We start from the raw sequence: 18666 nt of genomic DNA, 5'->3' as shown, positions 1-18666 counted from the left end.
TCCCCAGAAATTTAAATGGAGAGCTGTGCTGGGCACTCGGAGTGTAGCACAAGTGATGGCCCCAGGCTCTGCTGTCTGACAAGCTGGGAACACAAGGATCAGTGGGATAACCTGTGTGAGATTAGAGATATCCACAGCTGAAGAAACCAGTGATATGTATGAGGATGTGCAGCCTAGAGACCAGCGTGACGCTGCCATCAGTGGCTGGAGCTCTTCAGGCTCTCGTGTTGGCAAACAGCAGTTGTAGGATGGAAGGGGGAGAAAATATCAAGCTTTTATCTGGAACAAGTTGTTCTATTAAAAATGAGATTATCCCAAGAAAGGTACAGCGGAAGGCACAGTTACTGTGGCAAGTTGACAATGTTTTCTCCCTCTTGTTTTCTTTGCTCTGGGAAGAAAGAGCCTTAATTCTGCTTTGGGCTTCTTGGTGGTGGGAGGATGTATGGTTTTCATGGAAAAAGTTACTCATTGTAGCTCAAACCCTGTTTTCATTAGTAAGCGAATGTCATTTTCTCTTAAGAAATCCAGCTGCTATTGGATTAAAGCTTCCATTCAGAGGTCTTCCATGCTCTGTTAAAAATGCAAATGGAGTCAGGCAGTGTGGGAGGGATATGTGATGTTCCTGGGGTGCATTCAGGATGAAACCAGGAACATCTGGAGTTGGTTCAGCTGGCTGTTTTAGGCAGACCTCACTGCTGGGGTGGGTTTGGTGCATTAGAAGAGGCTCCATGCCTCTAGCTGATGTTCCCAAATTATTAAAAAATATCTTGAGGACCACTTGCAATCTGCTTTCAGTTCTGTCAGGCATTTTAAGGCAAATTTGGTTGGGAAGGAGCTGCTGGTGGCAGCCACGGGTGGCAGGGCATGCTGGGGTGGCACTGCTGAGTGTGGAGGGCAGCATGTCAGGGCATAGCAATGTGTCCTTGCAGGAAGAAAACCAAAACAAAAAAGGCTGCAGCCTTTTTTCTTTACCTCTTCCAGCCAGCACAGAAATCCAGACCTTCCTCGGGATCACTTCTCTCCTAGCAGCTACCACCAAGAGAGCTTTACTTCGAGTGGCATGGATTAATTTGGGGACATACTCTTTCCTCTGAGAGTAAAAACACAAACTTTGTTATGCCCTCAGACAATGAACGAGCCACGCCAGGCTGGATTTGGGTAACTTTGTGTGAAGCCACAACCTGCCTTATTTGGAGCTGGACTTGAGCACAGACCGGCTTTCGTGACTTTTCTCCATAGCCAGTGTTTGGAGAACCTCAGGCTGGCCCCAGTGCAGGAGGGATGAGGGACTGTGCCAGCGGGGAAGTTGCATTGGTTCCTGTGGCAGAAGTGCTAAAATCCGATCACTTTGGTGGCAGACTGGGGAAAAGCAAAGATTTCCCTTCCTCTCCTGGAGCTGGTGGGGATTTTCTCCCTCTGATAGTGGAAAAGCCCTGAGAGCAGTTTGCCCTGTGAGTCTGGAAATGGTGTGGGTTTGCCCCAGCTTCAGTGGCAGTCCTGGAAAAATCTTGTGGCTGGAGGAAACCACTAGTTGAGCTCCCAAGGGGTAAAGCCAGGCTCCCATCGACAGCCTGTCTTACAGATCCCAGTCCTCCTGTGTTCCCTGTTGTGCTTGTACAACTGGAGACCTTGCACCTTTACTGAAAAAGCCATGCTTTTTAAAAACTTTTATGTGACTTTCTATGACAGCTACCTGTCATGCCTGTAGCTGACCTGATTCAGACTCTTTTAGAAAAGCATGTTTCCACTTCTATACTCTTTGATAGTTTTCTTCCCTTTCTTAAGATGAATGGCTTCAAGGACTTAGGATGGATGCTCAAAATTAAATTGGCATTTGAACGGGTGGTTTCAACATTTCACAGCAGTGATATTGAAATTCTTAAAGATTTGTTTTTTTACCCAGATGTTTATATTTTTTCCCTCTCATGCTTTTTAAGTGGAAGGGGGATGTCACAGAGGACACAGTGAGTCCTGCTGGAAAAGCTCTACCTTGAGTTCCTCTCGGTGACACCTTCCCTGCTGTAGTGCCCCATATCTGCTCCAGCTTCTGTGGCCATTCCCAGCCCCTCCCTGAAAGAGAAAACTGTGAGGAAGTCAGTCATAAAACTTCCTACTGTATGTACATAAATATCCCAGTGCCTGAGTTGATGTCCCATGTGCAGAATGTCTCCTCCCATATCTGGTGTGTGTTTTTGTCCTTGCCCTGGTCAGTCCTGCATGTGCACACGTGGGTGTGGGTGTGCTGCTCTTCTGATGCTCGACAGTGTGGGCAAGGCACCAGTCTCGGCCTGGAGGCCCCCAAAAGTGGTGTGGTGATGCTTTGGCCTGACCCCAGGCCTTGCTCTGCTTCAATTCCTGTATTAGGACATTAAGGAAAGCTCTGTGTGCCTGAGGGACAGTAGGTGTGTTCGACTGGAAGCCTGACCCTGGATGGGAAGTAGTGTGCATGCAAAACTTGGGAACAGAGGGGAAAAATGGACAGTTCCCCCACTTTCTGTTTGTGTCACAGAGAAGTGAAACGAGGTGATAACAGCCCACTGGAAAAGGAGTAACTGGGACTGGTCCTATCTTCTGTTGAAAAGCTTTCCTGAAAACCTTAGTGGCACATCTCCTGCTTGGGTAAGGCAGAGCCTTCCACTGAAAATAATAATAAAGCATAATAAATACTTTTTGGGAAAGAAATCTCCTTCAGGAACTGGAAAGGGCTTTGCACATCCCCAGAACGAGGAGTCTTCTGATAAAGCAGGGAAGATCATATGGCTCCAGATCTACGGGGCACAAAGCATGTTGCAGGGTTAGAAAGCATGTTCTCATATATTTGTGGGAAGATGAAAAGCAAGTCTTCTGCTCCTGGCTGAAAACTGCTGGTCTGGCCCCGATGTGGCTGGAACAGTGGATAACCCTTGCTTCCCTCTGTTTTCTCCCCAGCTGGCCGGAGGCATCATCCTGGGAGTGGCCCTGTGGCTCCGCCATGACTCACAGACAACAAATATCCTGTACCTGCAGCTGGGGGACAAGCAGGCCCCCAACACCTTCTACGTCGGTGAGTAGCTGTGGGGGTGCTGGCATTGCTGCTTGGCTGTTGTGCCCCAGGGTAGGCTGCCCAAGGGCCGGGAAGAAAGCTCCAGGTGAGCACCAAGGAGATAAAACACCTCCTGCTGCCCTTGTACTCTCCAAAATATCCCCTGCTGTGCCAGCCAAAGCCTTCCGTAAATGTTGGCTGCGGCCCAAGCGCAGGGTCCAAATCCACATCAGCTAAAAATGCAGAGAGACGTGCTGTGATGTAGTGGGTTTTCTCCAGAGCACATTTGGGAAGAGGGGGGACTTCTTGGAAGCGTGTTTTGTTTCCTATCCAAAGGGACGTAAAAGCAGCCGACAGAGTGCCTGGCAGCAGGGAGCGAAGCTTGGTGCGCGTGTGACTCATGTTCTCCAGGAGGGGCAGGTGGAGCCTCCGCGCACTACGGTTAAGCTTAGCGTGATTTTTGTTAACTTGACAGCATGCCCCCTGGTTTTCCCCTGTTCTCCAGTGATCCCCCACAGACCAGTTTGTGAGCAGTTTGTAGGAGGTGCTGGCTGCCAGTCAGAAGCTGGCTTGGAGCACAAGCTGCTGGGGCTGGGAACATCATCTGATCCCATGTCCTGTTCTCACCTGTAGCTAAAATTACTTTCTGGAAAGGGTTTTCCTTTGTGTTTCCCTGCTTGCCTATGAAACAGTATGCCTGAGCCCTCTCCCTGGCTGTCTCTGGTTACAGAAGATACTCCTGCTGTAAATAGCTGTGGGGTTTTCTCCCTTGCTGTCTCTCTTCTCATACCTTACACCCTGAACTCTATTTGCAGCATTTCCCCTTAGTAGATCTCATTTTTAAGAACAGAAAAGGGAGCTCACAAGAAGTTAAACTCTCTCCAGTAACCACTTCAAACCTCTCCTTTTGGGGGGCTAAGAACCAATACCCACCTAGTTAACATTTTCTCCCCAAACCTGGGGCAGAACATAGGGCGGAGTCCTTCCCTCCTGCCTGTTGACCATCTTTTACTCTTCCACCCTAATTTTGTCTTTGTCCTCAGCCTTTGTTGTTTAGAAGGCATTGGGGAAGCACTGTGGGTCCCACCACCACACTGACTTTCCAACACCCGTGAGCAGCCCGTGATTTGAGGCTGGCTGTCTTTTTAAAGTTATATTCAGCAACAGATTGGCCTGGATTCCTTCTGGCAGCTGTTATTTCCATGCAGTAATAACAGCAGAGCATTTCTTTCAGTTTCTGCCTCTCCCAGCCAGACCTCTGGAGTCTGAAGGCTGGGATTTCTTTTTGCTTCCCCCCCACCTCTGCTTCTCCTCCCCCCCCCCCCCCCCCCCAATTTTTCCTCTCTCCTACTACTGATACTCCCTTCTTTTTTTTCTCTGGCATGCAATATACACATGCACACAATGTTCCTGCATTTGGGAACGGGAAACTCTTTGGGCTTGGCCTCCAGAGCTCTGTTGTTTTGGTTTTTTTAACTTCGCAAATGACTTTTTGGTGTCTGGCACAGGGTGCTGGTCCCAGGATTTGTCAGGAGGCTTTTATAGGCCAGCCAGGCTTTGCTGTGGCGCTGCAGGAGAGGGGGAAGCAATAAACACTGTTGAGGGAGGAAAACTTCCATCATAGGGTGGGTAGTGACCGAGAAGGGGGAAGTAGGAAAGAAGGGATTTGGTGTCTCCTGGTTTCTTTCTGTGTCCTTTCCCCTACCCCAAAACTGGAGGTGTTTGTTAAAGACTGTTTTTCCAGGGTGTTTGAGTGTTATGAGAGAGGAAAAATAACGGATTTGAGGGTAATGGCCAAGTGGGAAAAAGAAGCTGTGGGGAACAGCGAAGCTACAGGTACCAGGCATGATACTTCAGGCTGCAGCAGGATGAGAGGAGCAGTCCTTGCCCTTGGCTCCCAGACCTGACCGTCACAGCAGCCGCCCCTGTAGCCCCCCAGAGCACAGGCAGCTGTTCCCCTGCTCTCCTTTCCAGCCCCCAGGATGGAGCTCCTGCGGGCTGGGGCTTCCCACAGGCACTACCCCTCCTCCTGAGCACTCTGGCACTGCATGCACTAATTGCCTTGTGGGCTGGCTTGGGAGGTTATTAAACGGGCCCTTGTTCTTGGGCTTTTCCTCAGCACGGCGTGCAAACCATCTGATCCCCTAACCACTTGTTGCAGTCCTGGCTTTTGACACTTCCATTTTGGCTCTGGTTCCAATGCTCCAGCAAATGCTTTAACTGCTTCAGCAGTGTAAAGACCAAGAAGTACCAGGGATGGGAATAGCTGGAGCACCTTAGTTCCATGCTTTCATAACTATAAAGGAAAATACTTGTTCTTCATCTGAGCTTGGCTTGTGGTCTGGTAGGCATTTATTTGCTTTATTTGAAGTTCAGAAGCGAAAATCCTTCTTGCTCTTGGATAACACTGTGTCTGGAATGCTTTGTCTGTCTGGAGGCTGGGAAGATGTTGGTCACAAGGCTGAGAACATCCTTCAAGATAGCTAGAGGCATTGATAAATTGCTAACAACTGGCTAACCACTTCTCAGATATTTACTGATCCTACACATAAAGTACCATTGTAAAAAACCAAACAAACAACAAAACTGTGATTCAGGGTGTTATGAGAGCCCATAGAAGGCTGAGCTGGTCTCTCTCTGCAGATACCAGTACAAATTGGAACAATAAGTTAGTGCTGTGGTGTAGCTGGTTTTAAGAGCACCTGGGGCTCTTGAAGTGACCCAGGACTTACTACTTTTGCCCTTTCTGTGTGGGATGACAGTGGGAGGAAAAAGCCAGGTTCTCCATCCTTCAAAGATTTGGTTATTATATCCTTCAAAGATCTGATGCCTGGAGATGGCTGTTGTGGATGAAATACTTTGAGGAGGGCAGGAACAAAAACCTCATCTCTTCTTTGCCTTAAATCCACACCCCAGGATTTCCCACTTTCCCCTTGCTGGGCTGCCTGTGTGCTGGGAGCATCACTGGGTGCTGGTTCCTGCTGCTGCCCTTCCTGTGCTTTTCCTCAGGCTGCCCGGCAAGGAATGGAGCACAGCAGCCGGATGGTCTCGGCTTCACTCTCTCCTGCCAAAACCAAAATAGGAAATCTGCCTCCAGCTGCTCACAGCAAGTGACAGGGCAGCACGACCTGTGGCTCTAATTAGCTCGGCCCTGGGAGCGGGGCCAGCCACGATAAAGAGTGCAAAAGCGTCCTGAGCTGGGGTGCGGTTTTCCACGTAGCTTTTGGGGTGAGGAAGGTCTTTGCTTTGCTTCTGTCTAGGTTTTGTGTGTCTTACTAGTAAATCCTCTGCTGGGCAGTGTCTACTCCCTTGGAGCATGGTGGACACAGGAGAGGAGTGTGAGGTTTTGGACAGGCATACAGTGGTGGACTAAGCCTGGCCACCAAGGCTGCTGCCACCGCTGCCTCTCCCTGTCATCCTGCTGGGTGTCACTGTCCCAACAGAAAGGCAGGAGGGTTTTTTTGGTGGGGGAGATCCCTAGGTAATGTTTATCCAGCTCCCAAGCCAGTCAGGCATGTGGGGGGCAGTAATGGCTTGGACCAAGGTGGTGAATGTGCCTGCGAGTCCTGCTGAGGCGTGCAAGGGACATCGGCTAACGGGAACCCAGGCTTCCTTACGAGGTGAATCAGACTGTCTTCACCATCCTCCTTGGAACAAATACAATTCAGGATAATGATTTCTGCCCTGGAAACAAGTTCAAGCTGCTTTTCACACAGACTGGTCTAGAATAAATGGGCCAGAAAGCACAGGGAGGCTTTGAAGTCTTTCTTACAAATGAGTACATATCTGAGTTGAAGTGCAGCTGCTCGCAAGCTTTCATGGGTGTCTTGAGGATTTTGGAAGTCCTGTCATGAGATTTTAGGCTCAGGGAAATCTGACCCTTGCAGAGAGTGGCAGTGCATAGGGTAGGGATGGGGACATTTCTCTGAGCTTTCCCCAGCTTTGCCCATTGTCCTTACAGCACATGAGGATGTCTTGGCCACTCTTGTCATGGGTCCCAGACGTGGCCAGCAGTGCAGAGCCTCCCAGGCTATCACCCACACAGACTTGTGTTGGGTAAGTGGTTGTGGAGAAGCTGTCCCTTGCATCCATAACTTAATTAGCCTTTTTAGATAATTTAGCTTCATTAACCTTTTCAGGACTGCCTGGGATGAAAAGCAGTGATTTCTGGGAGGTTTCCATTGCAGAGGGGGCTCAGCAGAGCTCCAGTGTGTTGCAAAGGCTCTAGAGATGAGCAGTGCTACAATGGCTGTGAACCCACCATGAGCAATGAAAAGTTCTTGGTTTCTGTTCCCACTCCCATCCTTGCCCCCATCCCTCTGGAAATGTTAGGCATCTTCTAGTGATGGTGCCAACTCCCATACATGGTGGGGTTAGACTCAACAGCACATCTTTTGCTAGACTTGCTGTGAAAGGGCTAGAGAAGACCCTGAGGCTCCTGGTCTGTAGGTTCTGTAATAAACACCGGTCAAAAACCACCTTTAGTCTTGGCATGAGTTGCTGCAGGGATCCTTGTGGATGCACACAGCTGGTTCAGGACTGGTTTCTTCTCTCACCCATTTGTGCTCTACTTTGTCAAGGCTCCCTGTGTCGGAGATTTTCCACCAGACACACGAGCTGTGGCCAGGCTTGCGTGCTTGGCAGTGGAAACCAAGGTTTTCATTTGGCCTTGAATTGCACTGAGCAAAATGGATTATTTAAAAAATAATATATGTGGATTTTTAAAAATAGAAGTACATGCATTTTTCTGTCTTGGAAATAAACTAACTTACAGTTAAGGACAATTTAATTATTTAGTCCCTTAAAGGAAAAAAAGCCAAAAAGCTGAGTTTTACTTGTTCTAGATTTTCCTCTAATCACTGTCAGATCAACTCCTTCAATAATACTGGAATTATTTTTAAAATAGTAGTTTTAAGGCAAAACACTTTTTTAGTACTTTCCTTTCTGGCTTACACCATGCATCTGACAGTATAGGGTGGGGTTTTTTTTTTGTATTCTTCTTATTGCAGAATTCAGTTTCTATTAAGAAAACAACATGTTATTTCATTGCATTTCCATTTAATTTCCATTTAATTGTAATTCATTCTACCTTGGTCATGACCAACCCCTGTGCTCCATTTACTCTGCAGACTAAAACTGGTTATGTCTTTAAAAATGCATTGGTAGCATCAGGTTATTTTGGTTCAGATCTATCCAAGTATAACTAATGTAGTTGTTTTCCTTTGTCCCCTCCCATTGGCTTTGCTGCCCTGGACCTGTGCCAGAGGTGGCTCCTTGCTCTTCAGAGCAAGCAAAGCTATAGCTTAGACAGTTTTCCTTAGAAAACCTGCACCATGTTTGAAACTTGCTAAACCTCCAGTGGGATTTGTGGGATCCTCCAGTGGGGTTTGTGCTCTTTTGGTGGGTGAGATCCCAGGGCACATAGAAATGTCCAGAAGTGCTGTAGGCTGGGGCAGCAGAGGATGGACCAGCACATTCCAGCCTGGCTCTCCTGTGCTGTGCCACCATTGTCCATCTCAGTCCTGGAGCTGTGCCATAGACTTCCTCCCAGCTTTTGCAGGTGTGCTGAATTTACAAAACTTGAGCCTCCTTCCAGTGTTTCCTGGGTAGGCAAAGGAGAAGAAACCTGACTGTGGGATCTGTGTGGAGTGGATTTGGGTACAAGTGTGTGCACACAAGGACATTCTTTGTGGGCTTTCCCCACCACCCCTCTATTTTTCTGACAGAGGGGTGCTCGTGGTTTCCTGCCTTGTTCTCGCAGATGAGGGCAGCATGTCCAGGCTTTCATCTCCCCGTGAGAGCTCTCCATGCTTTGTGATCCTGTTGCTCCATCTGGAAGTCATTAGCAGCTACAGAGCAGCAATATTTTCCTTGGGAAAGGGGGTGGAGAGGAATGGAGGGGCTTCCCACTTGTCATCTTCCAGCAAACCCTCTCTTTTTCCAGTCCCCCTCTCTCACCCCACTTTGAAGAAAGCACTGCCAGCTCTGCTGGGCCAGTTCCACCAGGCAGCTGGACAAAAATGTCTGGGAGACCCTGCTTTGCTGGCTGGCTCACACAGACATCTTTTTCCTGCCTCAACCCTGCCCTGGAGGGACTTTCCACTCTCTGCCTGTATCTTTCCCCCAAGCTGCCAGGGAGAACATGACAGTCATTTCTTTGGCTACTGGGAAGGGTATTCTTCCACAATGTGTGGTGTCGGGTAGGAGGGAGTCTCCCTGCCATTGTCTAATGGTCCCACCCTTCCCTGCAGCAGCAGTGGTGATGGGCTCAGTGAAGTTCAGCATCTCCAGGCCAGAAGCAGCAGCAGGGTGGCACTGAAGCCTCCTTCCTTTCCTCTGAGGCTTGGAGAACTCTTGGATGTGCACACTCTTTCTGCAGGAGCCTGTTGGGAGAGTAAACATCTCTCTTTTGTCTATTCTCAGCCCCCTTTTAAAGCCCACCCCATGGGGAGGGCAGGCACAGCTTGGAGAGCTGCCTGGCCTTCCCAGGAAGCATGGTGTCATGTTGGAGGGGGGGATTTCTTTTTTGATTTCTTTTTTGTGTTTTAGAAATATTGCCATGGTGATCTGGGGGCAGTGGCTGGCTTCCATTCAGTCTAATGAGTTAAGGAGGCTGGGAGAGGATTGAAATGGGGGGAGAAGTGTCCAGGAATGCCCATGCCTGGAGCTGCACAGCATCTCTGATGGGCATGCTGGGGCATGGCAGGAGAGCTAGCCAGGGCAGGCCTGCTCCCTGCTTGTTGTAGAGGGACGCTCCTGTGCTTGTTCCCTCTTTTATTTGTTTTTTCATCATGTCCTTTTTTTAAGACTGTTTATTTCTTCTTGGTTTCTTTATTTCTCAGCGGGGACAGGACATGGGTTTTACAACCCTGCAGGCACCAGCTATGCTGCTTTAATGCCAAAGCAAGTATTGACACTGAATACTGCCTTTTTTCTCCCTTCCCTGCTCTCAGAACTGAGCATCCTGCTTCCTACCTGCCCTGCAGGTAAAGGGCCCTCCATGAAGGCATCATCTGCTTGAGCTGGAAGCTAAGGTAGCCTCTTGGTTGTGTTTTTTACCTCTTTCCCACCTAGCATCAAATCAAGAGAAGTGCTCAATTACTTTCAGTTCCCTGGCTCTGATGTTTGGGGGCTTTCCTAAGGCTTTACAAGATCCCTGCAGCCCAAAGCAGCACATGCCCTGGTTGTACTGGGGAAAGAGGGATGGTGTTTGGTCCACTGCTGCCTCTTTCTCTGACCATTATGTCCTGGTCTTGATGCTCTTGAGGGAGGAGATGATGCTATGGTTCCTGTGCTCCTGCTTTGAATTCAGATGAGGAGGTGAAGCTAAGAGTGGTTGGTCTCTCTCCTAAAGCTTTCTGCTCTAAGGCTCCATCTCAAAAGGGGATAGAGGACTCCAGGTAGTATTGACACCACTCCTCTGACTTCTCCAACTCCAAGATGCAGGTCCTGAGGCTCACAGCTTGCTTTGGTGTGTGGCTGGTTATGTGTGGCACTTGTAGCAATCTTTCTTGCTGCTGCTGCCTTATCAGAGCACCATGCCATAGGGTTAGAAATCACAGTGCAGTGCTGCTCAAGGATGTGGAGGTGCCCTGGTGCCATGAGCAGCTGTACATGTGTTTGCTCACTGTACCTGTTGCTGCAGCTCCAGCTGTTCCCAGGGTTATGTACTGCTGCTGTGTGAGGGGGCAGCATGGCTGTAGGCACTGCACATTGCAGTTCATACCTCTCTTGTTTTACTTTTTGTTTACAGCAAACAGAGCTGCTTGCTGTAAAACCCCAGAGAAAGCTGCAGTAAAAATGAGCTGGGAAGTGGCATGTGAAAGGCAGATGGAGCCTTGCTCATGCCAAATTGTGCCAGTTCAGGTGGAGCCCTGAAGGAGCAAATACCATTTTAGTCAAGAGCTGCTCACCCAGGAGAGGATTTTAGGGGTTAATCAGTCTCTGGTGCTTACACAGAGGAGGGGGAGGCTTGTGAGGAATCTCCTCTGACTTTGAGGAGGGTAATGTGCCATTCAGGATGGGGATGGCAGGTGCCTTGCTCACAGACACAGAGCTCAAAACCACACTAGGCGTCATCGTCCCTGTGTGCCAGGAATGAAAGCTAAGATGTGTCAGGCTGCTTTCTGGGAAAAGGGCTTGGTTGTTCCAGTCTGGGCCGTGACTGCTGTGAAATAGTCCCCCAGCCACCTGGCACCCAGTCTGAAAGCGGAGACCCCCCCCACCAGCCCCATTCCTTGAGGGGAAGGATGGGTGTGGGAAAACAAACACCATTCAAAGCATGTGGTTGGGCCCTTGGATTGCCTTCCATTGCTTTCTCAGCCTTCAGCGTGCCATTTCTGTGGAGAAACACCGCTGGCATTCCTCGTACAAGATGCTATTGTTGCAGTAAATATTTTGTGCCTGTTTTTAAATAAACTCTGGTGCAGAGTCCTGCTCTGCTGCCTTCCAGGAGAGGCTCTGGCCCTCGGTAACAAAAGGCAACTCCATAACAGCCGCTTGTTTGTGCCTGGGAATGAAGCTGGCCTTTATTCCAAAATCCTTCCAGGGTTATTTTGTGGTTTGTCGAGCTCAGGCCACTTATTGCTGCCCTCTCCCCTGCCTGGCTGTGCATTCCTGCTGCTCCCACCGCACCGGTCGCATCCGCTGTGCTCCGGTCAGGAAGCTGCACGTGGCGCACGTCTTCTTCCCTCCCCTCCTTTCCTCCTTGCTGTTTCCTCACTTGATAGTGATGCTGGCTCTGATGAGGAGCTGGTGAAGTGAGAGCAGGGAGAGAAGCGGGAAGCCAGGGCCTCACTTGACAGTCCAAGGTCTGCACAGCCTGCTTGGGGTGGGAGTTCAGCAGGTCAGGATTGGTTTTGTTTTATTGAAGCTGCCAGAAATCCCAGCAAGAAGCAATTACAGAGGTCACTGGAAAACTTCTCTGAAACAGCAAATGTCTGTGTTTCCTCTTAGTCTTCTCCATCAGTTGAGGGTCTCACTGGACTTTCATTTCCTAGTTTTCAGAGCAAAATTTTCCTAGTCACCTGTATTTTCCTGATAATCTCAGTATCAGAGAAACATATTTTGCAGTGAGAGCAATCATTCACTGGAAAAACCTCCCCAGGGACACTACAATAGAGTCCCTATCGCTGGAGGTTTTCAAGATATAATTGGGCAGGGTTCTGCATAATCTCTCAATGTTCCCAGTCTCACAAAAGTTGGACCAGGTGATCCTTTGAGGTCCCTTCAGCCTGGGCTGCTCTATGACTGTGATCTGCTAGCAATATTTGCTCACCCCAGAAGGTGCCTTCAGTGTTTATTTTGAAAAAACTGAGAACAAAACCTTCTGTCTGTGGTGACCTGCTTGTTGGGGTCCCAGCATCATGCCGCTTGGTCTTCGCATGTGCTGCATCTGCTTGTTACCCATATACTAGGGTGGTTAGGATGAAGAGTGACTTGTCAGACCTGGAAATGACTTGCCTCTAGCACAGCTTTGTCTTCTCTCTACTGTCCTTATGGGAGAAGAAGTCAGAAACTGTTGCACTCAAGGATGAAGAAAGTTGATTTTCTGACTTGTGATGAAACCTGTTGAACTACCCAGTGTTTAAAATATAAAAATCTGCCATGGTTTGGGTTGAAAACCCAAGCCAGCAGCTTCACTGGTACAAGCTGGAGTGGCAAAGGTTGGTTCCTGGCCATTAGCAGCTTCTGGGGACTGTAAGCAGACCATTTTTTGGGACACCACTACGGATATGTTGTTCTTCGTGAGACAGCAGTTATGCAGCGTCTGACAGTCTCCATCAGTCTCTCTGGGGCTTGGCAGGCATCCAGCAGACAGCCTTCATTGTACAGGGTTCATTAATGCCTTCCCACCACCTCCAAGCCCTTTGGGGCCCCTCTGTCCTGCACAGAGCCCAGCCCACTGTTTGCCATGCTGTCTCCCTGCCCAGCTGCTACAGCTGCTCCACCTCTTGTTATCTCCAGCCTTTGGGTCAAAAGCACCTCCTTCCACTTCAGGCAGGCCTACAGAACTTAATCTGCTGGCCTGTTCTTCCCAAGAAACTCTCCTGGGAGGTTTATTTTGCCTGTTTCTCCCTTTCTTTGCACACCTTTGCCTAGGGAGGTTTCTCATCCTCACTTTTGTGGCTCCTGGGCGCTGCTGAAGCCCCATCAGAGCACATCAGGAGGTTCACCTCGCACATCCGGCCCCCGTTGCTGACAGTGTTGCCGCAAGGATGTTGGTGTCTCCGGCCACAGCTCCCGTCAGGTTTTGTGAAGAGGGGCTTCCTGCGGGGTCAGCATGCTCCATTGTGGCACTTCCCCTGCAGCTGGCTTCCTCCCTTCTGCCTAAAAATAGAGTGAGCTCGGTGCTGCTGAGAAACACCGGAGAGTCCCAGCGCCAGAGCCGCTGGGGCGGCGTTTCCATCACCGCCGCTCGCCAAGTCAGCCCTCACATTGGCGCTTGTGCTTGTGTGAGCTCTGCTTCAAAGAGGGAAGAAACGGGAGCCGAAGTCCAGCCTTTCCCGAGTCTGAAGGATCTGTAAGGGAATGTTGAACAAGTGGAGACTGTTACTGTATATCTGGTGTTTAAGAGAAGGGTTTACTTGACTCTGCTCTCAGTGCATGCCCTTTAGACTTTGCACTTTAATTATCAGAAGATTGTTTAAAAGCTACAGAGATAAGAAAGACCTTAAACATCATGAGCATGTACAAACAGTTTTAATCTGGAGCTCTGTTTATATGTTAGGGCTGTTCTTAAAGGAGGGCTGACAGTCTGATTAATAACTATAAAATATTTTTGCTCATAGCAGAAGAAAACATTTCATTGAAGGGATGTGTCTCCCAACCACTAGTAAGATTCACTGTGTTGCTGTTACCTCGGGGATGCCCCATGTTCTTTTATCCTCATCGTGATTCTTTTTTTTTCTTCACTGTCTATTAGAAATAGTGACTGCAGTCTTACCTGATTTGTAATTTTTTGCACGTATCAAATCGATTTTGAATAGGAAATAAGATTCACTTAGACGGTAGTAGAACCATGATACTTGAGAATATTAGTTAACCAAAAATGCACTAAATATAAGGGAGACCAGTGGAAAGCCGTGTCAAATTTAACTGAGCTGGAAGTGTTTGGCTGAGTAATCACCATGGCTTCACCAGTCTCGTGGTTGGTGAGACCATGGTGATTACTCACAGCAGCAGACTTGAGCCTTGAGCTAAGCTCTTGTTTCCTGAATGAATAAACTTTTATCCCTCTGTTTTCTGAACCACTCCCGATGCCTCATTTCAAGCTTTGAACTAGTTATGGTGCAAGTTGTCTGTGCAAATTCAGTAAGTTAAAAGTAAAAAACGTTTTATTCTCTGTGGAAGAACCTATAACAAAAAAAGCACCAGATTTTAAGTGAGATGCTTAAGCAGTACTTTCCCCTTGGTTTTGTGGTTCATCTGCCTTTAAAATGTTAGCCAGATAAATATTTGTATGATGTTTAGTATAAATAAACCATGTTCCTTACTGTTTATTTTACAAGATATGCTAACTAATCATTTTTATCTCTGCTTAAATATTTAAAATGGCATGCCAGGGTAACTCCACACTACAGCTCTGAGGATGCTGTAGAACCCTTGTCTTGCCTCCTACATCCTCTGCCTAGTGCTACTCCAGCGTTTCCTCTCATTTTGGAGGTGATGGAGTTATTAAAGCTCCAGTGTTGGCAGCTTCAAACGCTTTGAGACCCAGCTCATGTACGTTGTGCTCTACTGTGTCTGCTGCCACCTCTACTCACACCTCCTCAGCCTTAATTCTGCACACCCATAATTATCCTCCCCAGGAGCCAGAATGTCCAGCCAGGCACGAGGGTGCTGCTGGACAAAGCTGTGCAGTAACGCGTCCGCCTCTCACTTTGCCTTGCAGGAATCTACATCCTGATCGCAGTCGGAGCTGTCATGATGTTTGTGGGATTCCTGGGATGCTACGGCGCTATTCAGGAGTCTCAGTGTCTTCTGGGAACGGTAGGAGGCACAAAGCTTTGGAAGTCACTTGGCACCCTGATTTCCCTGCTGGATGGCACGTGGCTGTGCTTCCCTTGCTGGGGTCTTTTCCAACAAGCGGGGCTGGGAGGATGTGTGAGCACGTAGGTGAGAACGAGGTGACCTTTGCAAGGAGCAAGGCAGTGCTGTGTGGCTGAGGGCATCTCTGCCCAGCCTGTGGAGCTCTGGCTGAGCTGGCAGGCGTGCTGCAATGTCCTGTCTGTGCCTGGCTGCAGGGCAGAAGGGGTGAGATCAGCAGGATTCTTAGAGACTCTTTCTCTGTTATATGTGAACCTCCACCTTGCTTTTATCCCCTCATGGTCTGTCTGTCTTACCAAGCACCCACTAAACCCTCTTTCTTACCTGGTGTGCCCTACAGCATCCCTTCTCACTCTGTTTCAAGGGTGCCTGTAACAATTCTAGTTCTTTTAAAGAATCATCTACTATTTTTATCTGTTTGGACAAGGAAACAGCGAAGACTTTCCATAATTTCTTTGTGAGAACACCTAGGTACATCCTGGAAAATCCATTACTGGAGTGCTACAGGCGTCCTTGATGTGAGGCAGCAGCTCAGAATTCCTGGCACAGGATGAGCTTAATTGGATAAACTGTAGCCACACCAAAAGCCTTCACCTTGGGAGCAAGGGAGACCCATTTATTTAGAGCAAGTTCTCACATGTGGTTCAGTTTAAACTAGATGCATAAAAAGTAAAACTGGAAAGGTAAAACATATTTTTTAAATTTTTTTTATTTTTAATTCAAATGACTTTCCAGCACTTGGCTTCATTTGGCTGAAGGAATCTTGGTGGCAGTGTAGCAACTCATGGGTGTGGGCTCAGCTGGGACAGAGGGAAATGGAGCTGCTTTCCCTCACTCTTGCAGATGACTTCACTTCTGGCTGCTGCTGATTCCCAGTAATAAGGGGATGCTTTTCCCCAGTGTTGATAAAGCGCTTCCGAGTGTAGTGGATGGGAACTCCAGCAGGAGTTTGCAGGCATTGTGGGAATACAGGGAGCCTGCACACAAATCTGACAGGGGTTGTTGGAGCACAGTTTGGCAGCTTTGGATTTTATTTTGTTTTGTTAGTGCAAGTGATTACCGACCCTGAACTACCCCTCACTCCCTCCTGAAGCTAGAGGATTAGAAGGGCAGATGGTACAACGTACCTGAGGTCCGACAGGGAAACCGGCTGCTCTGGCTGAAATTAGCAGCTCTAGCTGCTGTGCACTGCCCGTGTTTGCTCACACCTTGGCTTGCCAAGAAAAGTCTGGAGGTGCCCCATGAAGGCACTTTCTGCTGGCCAAGGCTCCCACTGTGTTCCAAGGACATTTCCAGGAAGAATCCTCACGGTGTTTTAGGGAAGCAGCCATGCTCTTTCCTCCACCTAGCTGAAGGGGTGACTCTGGGCTTACTGCAAAAAGGAAAAGTACCAGGTAGCTCCATGCTGTTAAAATCCTGTGCCAAAGGTGGCATGGAAGCTGAGCAGCAAGACCTAAGGAAGACAGGAGGGAGCCACTTGGCATGGAGAAGGCTCTGCTCCCTGGAAAGGGGCTGGGACACAGCCAGCTGCCCGGCCCAGAACACCACTATGTTCCCAATAGCATCAAACTGCATCTCCTGGTGGTCTGCAGCCAACTTACAGAAGAACTGAATCTGCAGGAAGTAGTACCTCCAAATCTGGGATAAATGAACCATCCTTCACTGAAGGGTAATCACTGCAGTAGTGAGCCCTAGAGCTTAACCAGGCTTACAGTGGCATTGCACCCACAGTTTAGCATGATGTGAGTCCCTGGGGGGGATTTGGAACCTAGTCCTTCAAAGGTGTTCCTACAAAATTAGGGATAGATAGATGTTCACATAGGAGTTGAATGTTCAGGGACTGAACAAAGATGTTGGAAGTCCTTTCCTACTATCAGGTTAATAGTCTTGTTTCTATTTTGCTGATAGCCCTTTACTCCTGCATGTGAGAGCCAGGTCATGGCATCATTCTGTAAAATCCTGTTTCCTCTGTTTTTGGAGAAAATGTCCTGAATATATTTTGGACAGAGACTGTTCAAGAGCCAGAGGCTGTTTTCCTACCCTATACTGTAATTTTGTCTTTCCTTGACTGCATTCACCTCTTTTGCTTCTTGACTTCCATTGCAACTTCTCCCACTTTGGGGCTTTTCCCAGGAAGAAGTCACTGAGTGACGTTGTCACAGAGGTGGTGTTGGCCACATGTGGACCATGCCTCTCTGTGCCTTCTCATGTGACCCTGATGTGAGAGTTTACAGCTTCCCAGTCCAACTGACCAACCATCACAATGTGTTCCCGCGATCTGAACAAAACAGGGGGGATGGCAGGGAGGACTGCTGGAATTGCACAAACAGGGTGGGACTGTGGGAAAACGTCAGGGTTAGTATTTATGCAAAAAACTGCGGTAGTCTTGCAGGGCTGTGGATGCCAGAGAGCTGGCCATATATCATACCCTGACACCCCCAGCTCCTCAGCAGCTGAAACGTGCTTTTAACCCTGCACTGGCAATTCCAGTCCTCAGAGCATTTGTGGCAGAGCAGAAACCTTGTCTGGATGGTCCTGCTGGTGCATGAAGCAGAGCAGTGTGTCTCGTGGTACACAGGGCATCTCCATCCCTGCCAGTCCCTTTTTAGGAAAAGTTTTGCTAATCCCTGCTCAACAATCTGGACATGGGGTGATGTGTGATGAGTTACAGGAAAATGTGTTTGGGCTCAGTGCATGTATGAGAGAGAAGATGGTTTGAAGTCAGATGACGCCTTGCTCTGATTTGTCAGTGGAAGTGCTGTTCTACACCTCTCCCCACTTAATTGCTGCAGATGTGTTAAGGATCCCTCTCTTGATTTGTCTTTGCAGTTCTTCACTTGCCTGGTGATCCTGTTTGCCTGTGAAGTTGCGGCTGGAATTTGGGGTTTTGTCAACAAAGACCAAGTAAGACTCTAAAACCTGTCTTTGTGGGCCTGGGGGGCTGGGGCAGAACCACAGCAGATCCCAGCTTGAGCTGTTTTGCTCACAGACTTCTCCCAGACTGAGTAATGGGGCTTGGATTAGCGATGTGATCCAGGCAGGCCACCTCTCTCCTCTTGGCCAGGCTGACAACTTTAAATGTGAGCACTTGACAGTAGCAGCTGCCCCTTAGGGTATGTAGTTTGATGTCTCTAATAAAAATAGCCTGTCTCGCTTGGGTCTCCTCCTTGCTGCCATGCTGTCAGTCACAGAGGGAGTCGATTCACGCATGAAGTTGTGAAGGAAAGCCATCTGCACATCCTCAGTGCCAGGGAACAAAGAGCGAACCCAGCCGTAGTGCCAACGGGTGGGAATACCAAACAGGGAGAGCCTGAATTAACAGGATTGCTTGGTGCTTCCTGCTCTTCTCCAGTATCATATAACCTGCTTCAGGCCGTTTCTCTGCCAGCACTGGGCTTGCTGTGATCCATATGCTGTGTACACATGTGGGGTACAAGTCCTGTATCTGTCCCAGGTCAGGGACAGATCTTATCCCAGATGAGGTTTCCTGGCTGGAGGAGCTGAACTGAAGGGTAGAACTGAAAATTGCAGTTTTTCACCTTCTGTTTCTGCTTACCTTCCCTTCACTACGGTCACATGTGCTCACACACACAGAT

The 18666-nt window shown here is 48.7% G+C and overlaps 1 protein-coding gene across 1 annotated transcript in view; it reads left to right on the top strand.

Moving 5' to 3' along the window:
• Window positions 1-18666, top strand: part of CD81 (CD81 molecule) — a 33214-nt gene that overhangs the window by 7197 nt on the left and 7351 nt on the right. The window contains exons 2-4 of the mRNA XM_005522335.3: window positions 2929-3043; window positions 14916-15013; window positions 17900-17974. Coding sequence (XP_005522392.1) covers window positions 2929-3043; window positions 14916-15013; window positions 17900-17974 — 288 coding nt within the window. The remainder of the gene's footprint in view (window positions 1-2928; window positions 3044-14915; window positions 15014-17899; window positions 17975-18666) is intronic.

Source organism: Pseudopodoces humilis, chromosome 7, assembly GCF_049639895.1.
Source record: "Pseudopodoces humilis isolate 2021_Gansu_Grassland_sample_001 chromosome 7, ASM4963989v1, whole genome shotgun sequence".
NCBI lineage: Eukaryota > Metazoa > Chordata > Aves > Passeriformes > Paridae > Pseudopodoces > Pseudopodoces humilis.
Note: the sequence above shows the minus strand (reverse complement) of the source record. Positions and strands in the feature narration are given on the sequence as shown.